The sequence below is a fragment of the Girardinichthys multiradiatus genome, chromosome 6, assembly GCF_021462225.1.
Source record: "Girardinichthys multiradiatus isolate DD_20200921_A chromosome 6, DD_fGirMul_XY1, whole genome shotgun sequence".
Classification (NCBI taxonomy): domain Eukaryota; kingdom Metazoa; phylum Chordata; class Actinopteri; order Cyprinodontiformes; family Goodeidae; genus Girardinichthys; species Girardinichthys multiradiatus.
In genome coordinates, this window is record NC_061799.1 from 45,043,973 (window position 1) to 45,053,747 (window position 9,775).

The 9,775-nt window shown below is 41.5% G+C and overlaps 1 protein-coding gene across 2 annotated transcripts; it reads right to left on the bottom strand.

Moving 5' to 3' along the window:
• Nucleotides 1–3,530: 3,530 nt before the first annotated feature.
• On the bottom strand, nt 3,531–8,686 carry LOC124869733. 2 transcript variants are annotated; one of them, XM_047367808.1, is made up of 5 exons: nt 8,305–8,686; nt 7,898–8,219; nt 7,654–7,680; nt 4,148–4,459; nt 3,531–4,047 (listed from the first exon to the last, which is right to left on the bottom strand). In XM_047367808.1, the coding sequence occupies exons 2-5, from the start codon at nt 8,094–8,096 to the stop codon at nt 3,782–3,784; spliced, it is 804 nt and encodes a 267-aa protein (XP_047223764.1). In that variant the 5' UTR covers nt 8,097–8,219; nt 8,305–8,686; the 3' UTR covers nt 3,531–3,781. The 2 variants fall into 2 exon arrangements, with proteins under 2 accessions (XP_047223764.1, XP_047223763.1); XM_047367807.1 differs by having other exon boundaries at nt 7,898–8,686.
• Nucleotides 8,687–9,775: the final 1,089 nt, after the last annotated feature.

A 9,775-nucleotide genomic window follows, 5' to 3' on the forward strand; every position in this document is an offset into this window, starting at 1 on the left:
TGTGTTTGTTCTTCAATGGTCCATCAAACCAGGAGTCTTTGTCCCGACATATTTCATCTCAACTGTGGCTGATGAGCAACATGCTGAGAAGCTTCAGGACAATCTGCTCAATTTCTACAGAACCGGTCTGAGTCAAGGACCCACAAGACCTTCATCAAATACACATTTTTATTTTATTTAGTTTTTAAACATAAAATCAGGAAGCTGGAGACTCTTTTACTGAGAAAATGACCCAGTTCAGACAACAGTCCAATTCTATCCCATAATAATCTAGTTTAGACCATCATATTCAATAAAAACATATTTACTGAAAACCAATTTATAATTATAGATGAAGAATATAAACATAAAGGTGTTTAAAGTCTTGTAAACCAGCTCTATCTGAGCTGTTCTGATGCTGATGGAGAATTTGTTCCACGTTCTTGAAGCTAAAACAGTAAAAACATGGTTCTCTTTGTTCTAAGTCTGAACCGAGGATCTTTAACCAACAGCTGAGTCTGTGATCTGAGGGGTCAAGGTCCAGAATGAGGGGTTCAGAGGTCTGACATGTAAAGTAGAGACAGAACATGTAGGATTTCAACAGAACCTTAAATGAAGGTGTGTAATGAGTGGGCCGCCATAAACAGCAGGACTGAACAAGAACCTTAATGTGCTGGTTGAAGTTCAGCTACTGATTAGAAACATCTGCCAAGTTTCCATCTGAGAGCTTTTTGTTGGTTGTTTAAGGTGTGACTGTGACACTGTTAGAACAACTATCAGGTCCAATAGAACGAACTTCAGTCTGATCTGGGTTTAGTTCCAGGAAATAAGAATATGGTTCCTAATGGGAGGAAGGCAGGGATGCAGAGAACCCAGATTGTTCTGACTTTAGTTCTAATGAGACATAGAACAGAATCACCAGTGGAACAATGCTGGGACACTGGGCTGAAATGGTCAATAACAGAACCAAGAACTGAGCCCTGAGGGACTCCACTAAACATGAGAGCAGCTGAAGAACTGAAGCTGTCAGCAGTGACTCTGAATACTTTGTGTGGTGAGTCTGATGGAAACCAGTGGACAGCAGGTCCACAGAGACAGAACCAGTTTGAAGTGAACTGAACCAAAGTTCAGCTCTGATTGAGACGTCCAGACTCCTCTGACGGCTCTGCAGGAGGTTTTTTATTCAACTATCAGCCACTGAAATAATGAGACTGGAGCTGAAGCAACATGGACGTCTGGTCCTGCTTTTGTCTTCAGAGGAACAAAACAACATGACTTGTTTGTGTCGGTGGTTTGTGTTTCTGTCTCAGTGTGGTTTGTGTTGCTCTGATCAGTGAGAACAGAAGTACAGTCGGCTGCTTTGTTTCTTCCTGCAGCTGAAATCTCTCCTGTTGCATCATCGACAAATACAGAAAAGTTTGATCATAATTTAGATTCAGGTTTTAGTTTAATGATGATTATTAGAATGAATAATCATCATTAAACAGATTCAGCTGTTTTCAGTCTGATCAGAGGTGATGGATCAGCTCTGAGTTCAGGGTTTGAGATGTTTCTCTCCCAGATGAAGACCACAGGTGCTTCCTGGACTGATTCTTTCAGTTCAGTCGATGCTTGTAACTGTCATCGTGTTATTAAAGTGAAAAGCCACAGCTAACGGTGTGGAGGCTGCAGAGCACAAACCCACACAGCTGCAGGAAGGAGGTTTGATTGGCTGTCAGCAGTTTGTTCTGTTCTAATAACCACTGAGAACAGATTCATATCTGCTGCTCTACAAACTCATCATCTGCCCTCCATCTCTGTGGTTTGTTTCTGCGTCCTGGAAACATTTTCTCTGTTTTCTCTAAATTAAAACTGTAGCTAATTAATTGTAAAGTGAATCAGCTCAGGAGTATGTAAGTACATTTTATTTATTTAGCACGTTTCACGGGTCAAAAACTAGAAAGTGATTTATAATAAACACAAGAATAAAAACATAAATTATAAAAATAATAAATAAAACAGCAAACATGTAACATCATACAGCATAAAACAAGTTAAAAGTCAGTCAAAATAAATGAGTCTTCAACTGCTTCCTAAAAGAACCAACAGAACCAAGACAGCTTAAAGATGGAGGCAACACCTTCCTCAGTCTGGGGCCACAGCTCTGAAGTATTTATGTCCTCTGGTCTTAAAATGGGTTTAATGGAACCATCAGCAGCCTTTGACTGGAAGATCTCAGACTGCAAGAAGAGGTGCAGGGCTCTAGAAGGTCACAGATAGAGGCTGGGCTTGTCCACACAGGACTCTAAAAGTAAATACTAAATATTAAAATTAATTCTAAAATGTACCAGTAGCCATTGTAAAGAGATTAAAACTGGAGTAATGTGCTGTCTTTTTAGTGTGTGGTTAAAAGCTGCAGCAGCATTCTGATCCGACTGAAGATGGTCAAGATCTTTCCTTCTGAGACCCATAAAAAGGATGTCACAATAATCAAGAAGAGATTAAATAAAAGCACAAGAAATCTTCTCTAATTCAGATTTTGACACCAGAGTTCAAAGCATAAAAATATTTTTAGCTGACGACAACAGTTTCTGATTAATCTGTGAGAATGGCCCTCCAATGACCTGGCAGAGTGGAAAATATTCCCAAGGTTTCTGATGTTTGGTTTGACAGAAGAGGCAAACACACCAAGATGCTGCTTGAGGCACTAAATTTTTTCTCAGGGGAAATAATTGAGGTCTCAGTCGTATCAGAGTTTACCTGCAAGTAGTTGTCATAGAGCCCCTGTTTGATACTATTAAATGAGTTTATTAGTGGAGCTGAATATCATCAGCATAGAAATGATAAGACACATCAGAAAACATTTTGATTATTTGGCCTAGAGGGAAAATATACAAAATAAACAGAATAGGTCCCATGACTGAGCCCTGTGGCACCCCACATGGTAGGCTCTCGGAGTCTGACATGATTTGGCAAAAACACAGAATGTTCTTCCTGAAAGATACGAGTAAAACCATTCTAGAGCTACACCTGATAGAGCAACTACATCTCTGAGCCTGTTAATCAAAATACTGTGATCTACAGTGTCAAAATCAGAAGTAAGATCCAGTAGAACCATTACAGTGGAGCCTGCAGAGTCAACCGACATCAAAATGTCACTAGAAACTTTGAAAAAGGCCTTTTATGTAGAGTGGAGCTTATGAAAGCCAGACTTAAATTTGTCAAAGATCTCATGTTCTCCCATAAAAGAAATGAGCTGTTCTGCCAACACTTCTCCAGATGTTTGGACATTAAAGAGAGACATGCCTGTAGTTTTTAAGCTGTGCAGCTGGAGCTTCAAAGCAGCTCTTTCTGCTGTTTGTTGATGTGTGGAAACAACAGTGTCATCAGCGTAGAGTCTCACATTCTCACTGTGAGATGATTCAGACACAAACTAAACCATCAGAGGACCAACAGCTGGACCTGCTGGATATCAACACTGTTTGCTAGACTTTCTATCAAAAATATATCAATTAATTAAATTTAAACCATTTAAACATTGTTGATGTAAAAATGAGAAATTTACACAAAAATTATATTTTTGAGTTTATTAAAATACTTTTTAATCAATGTACAGAACCTTTAACACTCTGTGTTTACAGTGTATAAAAAATAAAAAGCAAGAAATAATTATTTGAATAAAAAGCAGCAAAATGAAATCAAATTTATTTTCTAGTTTGTCTTTAATAACATTTGTTAATACTGATTAAAGTGGTGAATGAGATAAATCGCTGAGATGTGATGGTACTAAAAGTTGGAGAGAAAACAGTGAGTCAGCAGGTGTTCAGATGGTGGACGGTCCCTTGGTTCTGAGCATCATCAGCAGAGAGAGTCCACAGCAGTACACCAGACTCTTCACTATCAGCACCGTGTAGAGCAGGCAGAGCAGCTTCACCCTGCACTGAGACTGGAAGGACACTGACAGCTTCACTGGCAGCTGAGGAGGGACAGAACCTGCTGGTGGACCAGAACCTGCTGGTAGACCAGAACGTGGAGATGTTGCTGCTACTGGTGGAGACGTGGTTGTTGGACCTGGAAGTTCTAGAGGTTCTGGAAGAAAAAGAAGTCCAACAGGTCAATCATGGTGTGAAATGTCCCAGTCTTCTTATGAAGCTGAATCACTGCTGAACTGATCTTCTGCTTTTCTTACCTTGGGTCAGGGTTTGGTTCCTCACTTTGCCGCCCTCATGTATAACTTCACAGATGTATTCATAATTGTAGAGAGTATCATCATTAACCAGCCTGACCATGGCAGAACGTTCTGACCCGCTGAACTCCACCTGTTTCTCCTCAGCAGGGGGCAGCTGCTCCTGCTTGTTGTTCTTCTCCTGCCTTTTCCAGGAGATCTGGACCAGAGGAGGAAACATGTCTGAGGCCAGACACATCAGAGCGGTCTTTCCCTCCATGGTGGGTTCTGTTTTCACCGAGCACACAGTCACCTCGGGTTTCTTCACCGATTTACCTGAAGAAAACAGCAACAAGCAGCACAGATACAGTCAGCAGCAGCTACAGAGCTGAGAAAAAGTATTTACACCCTCACAGATTTGTTCTGGTTTTGTTTAATTAAACATAAATGTTTCAAAGATAAACTGAGAAAATACAAAAAGTTGTTTTAAGCTGATAATTTCATTTATTATAAATGTATTAAACCATACCAGCTTTATTTAAAGAGGACTTTAAACGCCCTCAGAACCAGCCTGCTGTACACAGAGTAAATGAAACAGCAGTGACATGATGCAATAAGAAAGCAATAATTAAATCAAAAGCTCCTAAAATTAATAAAACAATCAGTCAGAATGGAGTAAAATGGAAAAAGATAAAAACAAAACTTAAAATAAAACAATTTAAACGATTTAAATGTTAACATCTCAGATGGTGTCAAAGGTCAGGGAGAAGAGATGGGTTTAAAGAAGGGATTTAAAAGCAGACAGAGTAGAGGCCTGTCTGATGTCCAAGAGAAGGTTGTTCCATCATCTAGGAGCTGCTGCAGGAAAAGCTCGGTCTCCTCTGAGCTAAACTGGTCTAGAGCTGCACCGCTGATGCCCCCCGTCTTTAATCTGTCGTTAAAAACCTTTAAAAGGACTGATTCTGTACTGTGTAAAGATTTAAAACCAGGCTGTAAAACCTCTAAAATGTTCTGCTCTTTCATTAATGACATTATTTGGTTGTAGACTTCCTTCTCAAGGGCTTTCAGAAGAAACAACAGTTTAGAGATTGACCTATAATTAGGAAGAACAGAGGGTCAAGAGTGGGTTTCCTAATCAGAGGCTGGACAGCTGCAAGGGCCAAAGGTCTACAGTGAGGAAAACCTCTTTAAATAATGAAGAAGGAACAGCATCATCTGGAGAACCTGCTGGCTTTAACTGACTGACCACCTCCTGCAGAGACGACAGAGTCACAGGTTCAAAGCTGTCAGACCTAGCAGAGCAAGGCACAGAGACTGAGGGGTCATGACCAGAAGGTGAGATCTGGGCCCCGGTGGAAGTGACTTTCTCAATGAAAAACTGGGAAATCTTTTCACCTGCAGCAGGTGAGGTTCAGTCCAGTCTGAGTGTGGGTTCATTTAGAACAAAATCAATAGTTTTAAATAAAACACAAGGATTGTAACGTCTGATGCAATCACATCAGACTGGTGTTTAACACCAGCACTCCTTTCATATTTGGACCGACCTGTAATTTATCAGTCTTCCATCTGCGCTCAGCTCTCTCCTTGCAGCCTGAGTGTCAGAATTTAACCAGGACTCAGACTTGGGTCTAGGATGCCTGATTTTTAATGGACCCACAGAACCCAGAACTGTTTTGTAGGTGGAGGTAAAGCATGAGGTGAGATCATCAGGTTTATTGCACCATCTCTGGGATGGCACACTTCATTATAAACAGATGAAAACTGACCAGCAGTGGAAGAGTTAAAAACACGACAGAACCGAGTTTAGCTTTAATGCAGGACAGGTTCATCTCAAATAAAACAGGCATGTGGTCCAAAAACACTGGATCACTAATCACCAGGTTACAAACAGGTAAACCATGAGATGAAACCAGATCAACTGTGTCCATGTTCAGGCGTGGGACCCATCACAGACTGCACAAGATTAACAGAGTCAATACGGTTTAAAAAGGACTGAGCCGTAGATGAACCAGGACACCATTAATACTAAGATCACTAACAGTAAGAACTCGGTCAAACTTCAGCATCATTTCCAGCCCAAAGAGAAATCTTTGTTCCAAAGAGTTCCCAGAAGAACCCAGAACAACATATAAGTTCTGCAGGCCTCACTGCCCCAGTTAAGGTCAGAGGTCATGATTCAACAATAAGAAAGAGAGACTGGGCAAAAATTGCCTCCATCGTAGAGTTCGAAGGCCAGAACCAGTGCTGACCCAAAAGAACACAAAGGCCTGTCTCACATTTAAAAGAAAAACTTCTTGATGATCCCCAAAATATTCTGTGGACTGATGAGACAAAAATTTACTTTGTTGGAAGGTGTGCGTCCCGTTAAATCTGGTGTAAAACTAACAAGCATTTCAGAAACAGAACCTCATACCTACAGTCAAACACGGTGGTGGTAGTGTGGTGGTCTGGGTCTGCTTTATGCTTCAGGACCACCTCTTAATTACTCAAGAAGATGATTAAATAAAATATTTAAATAATAAATAAATTACAAAAAAAAAATATTTAGGTATGGTCTAGTCAAAGCCTGGATGTAGATCTGAATCAGATGATGTAGCATAACCGTAAACAGGCCGTTCCAGCTGGAAAACCCTCAGATGTGTCTGAATTAAATCAATTCTGCAGAGCAGAGTGGGTCAAAGTTCCTCCACAGTGATGTTAAACACTCATTTACCAGTTATCATGATCACTGATGGTGATCAACAACCAGTTTTTAGGGTGTAAATACTTTTTTCACATAGAACCAGGTTGGTTTAGATAGATTTATTCCCTGAATAAATAAAATAATTTCAAACAGTTTTTTGTAATTTCTCAGGTTATTTTTGTCTCATTTAAACTTATTTGATGCTCTGAAATATGATCTAAGAGTGAAAATAAATTAAAAACAGAAGAATTCTGGAAGGCGGTAATTTTTCTCAACCCAAATATTCTCTGATCACTGAACTACTCATCAGTCCAGAACAAAGTTCACTACAGAACCAGGACTCACCCCCACAGAACCTCAAAGTTTTATTCCTTTTAATCCATTTAATTGATCATTTATAAGCGCTTCTACCTGCAGGGCGGCGGGGGGATTGGTGCCTGTCTCACTATCGACCGTCATTAAATTAATCTACAGTTAAATAAAATATCAGACTGTTTTATTTCCTTACTTCGCTAATTAATACTTTAGTTGTGTTGCAGATGAGTTTTCTATATATATTTTTTACAAAGTAAAGTTTTTCTTTCCTTTCATCAAAAATAAAACCTTTTATATTTGTTGCTCAGTTTTTATATTCACTATATTTTCACTAAAACTAACAGATCGGACCAGTTTTAAAAGATTAAACCTTAAAACCTCTTAGCATCAGGATTAGTAGCTGAAAACTGAGTTTAGTTTAACAGAGATTTTATATTAAAGAAAGAAAAGTTCCCGTAAATCCTGAAGCAGCAGAAAGTGACTTTAAACACATTTTAACTTCTATAATAAAACAATAAATGTTGTTTCTTACCTGAAACATACAGTCTGGTTCCAGAACCAAAGAGGTATTCATTCCACAGTGAGAAAGACGGCTACAAAAACCTGTCTGCTGTTTTCTGGTCTTATTATATTCAGTTTTTCACTGTCAGCTACATGAAACACTGAGTTTTAGCAGTTAGTAAATGTATAAAGAATATTTGACAGTAATTAGACGTTTATCAACAATATCAGCAGATATTACAGGGTTAGAGTTACTGAGAGTTTGGTTCCAGAACCAAAGATGTGGTACCAGAACCCTCCACACAGTGAGAAAGACTGCTCCAAAACCCAGTCTGCTGTTGAATGGGTCAGCTGAGGTGAACCGGTCCAAATGATGAAGCAGGACCATATTTCAGCTCCATGATGTGTTTCTCTAATGTTCACATCAACATGACTGTCTCTTCTTCTCTTCTCTTTTAGCCACACTAGCAGCATGGTTCTGATGTTGATGTCAGTCAGTGGGTCGGTCCACTACTTTAGTCCACATGGACTGGATCTGGGAGTTAGTTCAGATCTTCATGTTGTCCTCAGGATCAACTGGAATAAAGTTTGCTGCTTCTTCATGATTGGATGCAGATTTAAAAAGTGTCTGAATGAGAAGAAAACAGTCCTGTAATATGAGCTGATGTTCAGGAGATCATACCTGAACTGTCTTGGAGACGTTGCTCTGAGCTCCTGTCTGGATCCTTGGCAGAAACATCAGAAATGTGCTCTGAAGATCCAAAGCAGGTCTGAAGGAAGCTCTGCAGACATCATGTATGAAAGCTCTCATCTCTCCCAGTGTGTCTCCTTGTTTGTTGGGATGTTGTCTTGCTGAAAGTCTTCAGTGTGTTCAGTCTGAGCTGCAGCTGCTGAAATCTCCTGTGATCATGAATGCTGCATGGTGGTCTGTGGTTTCCTGGATGCTGATGGTGTCATGAAGCAGAGTGAGAGCTGCGTCTGAGTTGGGAATGGAAACACATCAGGAGAACAAAGCTGGACTCACAGGAAGGAGAAGGAGCAACACTTGGTCATCAATATTGTCCCATCTGGAGACTGATGTTTGGAGTAGATGGAGAGTGTCTGCAGCTGGAGGACAGAGGTGGACATGATGGAGGACGGAGGTGGAGGTGTTGGAGGATGGAGGTGGAGGTGTTGGAGGACAGAGGTGGGCATGATGGGGGAGAGAGGTGGACATGTTGGAGGTCAGAGGTGGACATGTTGGAGGACAGAAGTGGACATGTTGGAGGACAGAAGTGGACATGTTGGAGGTCAGAGGTGGACATGTTGGAGGACAGTGGTGGACATGTTGGAGGACAGAGGTGGGCATGATGGAGGAGAGAGGTGGACATGATGGAGGTCAGAGGTGGACATGTTGGAGGACAGAGGTGGACATGTTGGAGGACAGAGGTGGAGGTGTTGGATTACAGAGGTGGATTGTTGGAGGACAGAGTTGGAGGTGTTGGAGGACAGAGGTGGAGGTGTTGGAAGACAGAGGTGGATTGTTGGAGGACAGAGGTGGAGGTGTTGGAGGACAGAGGTGGAGGTGTTGGATTACAGAGGTGGAGGTGTTGGAGGACAGAAGTGAAGGTGTTGGAGGACAGAAGTGAAGGTGTTGGAGGACAGAGGTGGAGGTGTTGGAGGACAGAGGTGGACATGTTGGAGGACAGAGTTGGAGGTGTTGGAGGACAGAGGTGGAGGTGTTGGAGGACAAAGGTGGAGATGTTGGAGGACAGAAGTGAAGGTGTTGGAGGACAGAGTTGTAGGTGTTGGAGGACAGAGGTGGAGGTGTTGGAGGACAAAGGTGGACATGTTGGAGGATGGAAGTGGAGGTGTTGGAGGACAGAGTTGGAGGTGTTGGAGGACAGAGGTGGAGGTGTTGGAGGACAGAGTTGGAGGTGTTGGAAGACAGAGGTGGATTGTTGGAGGACAGAGGTGGAGGTGTTGGAGGACAGAGGTGGACATGTTGGAGGACAGAGTTGGAGGTGTTGGAGGACAGAGGTGGAGGTGTTGGAGGACAAAGGTGGACATGTTGGAGGATGGAAGTGGAGGTGTTGGAGGACAGAGTTGGAGGTGTTGGAGGACAGAGGTGGAGGTGTTGGAAGACAGAGGTGGAGGTGTTGGAGTACAGAGGT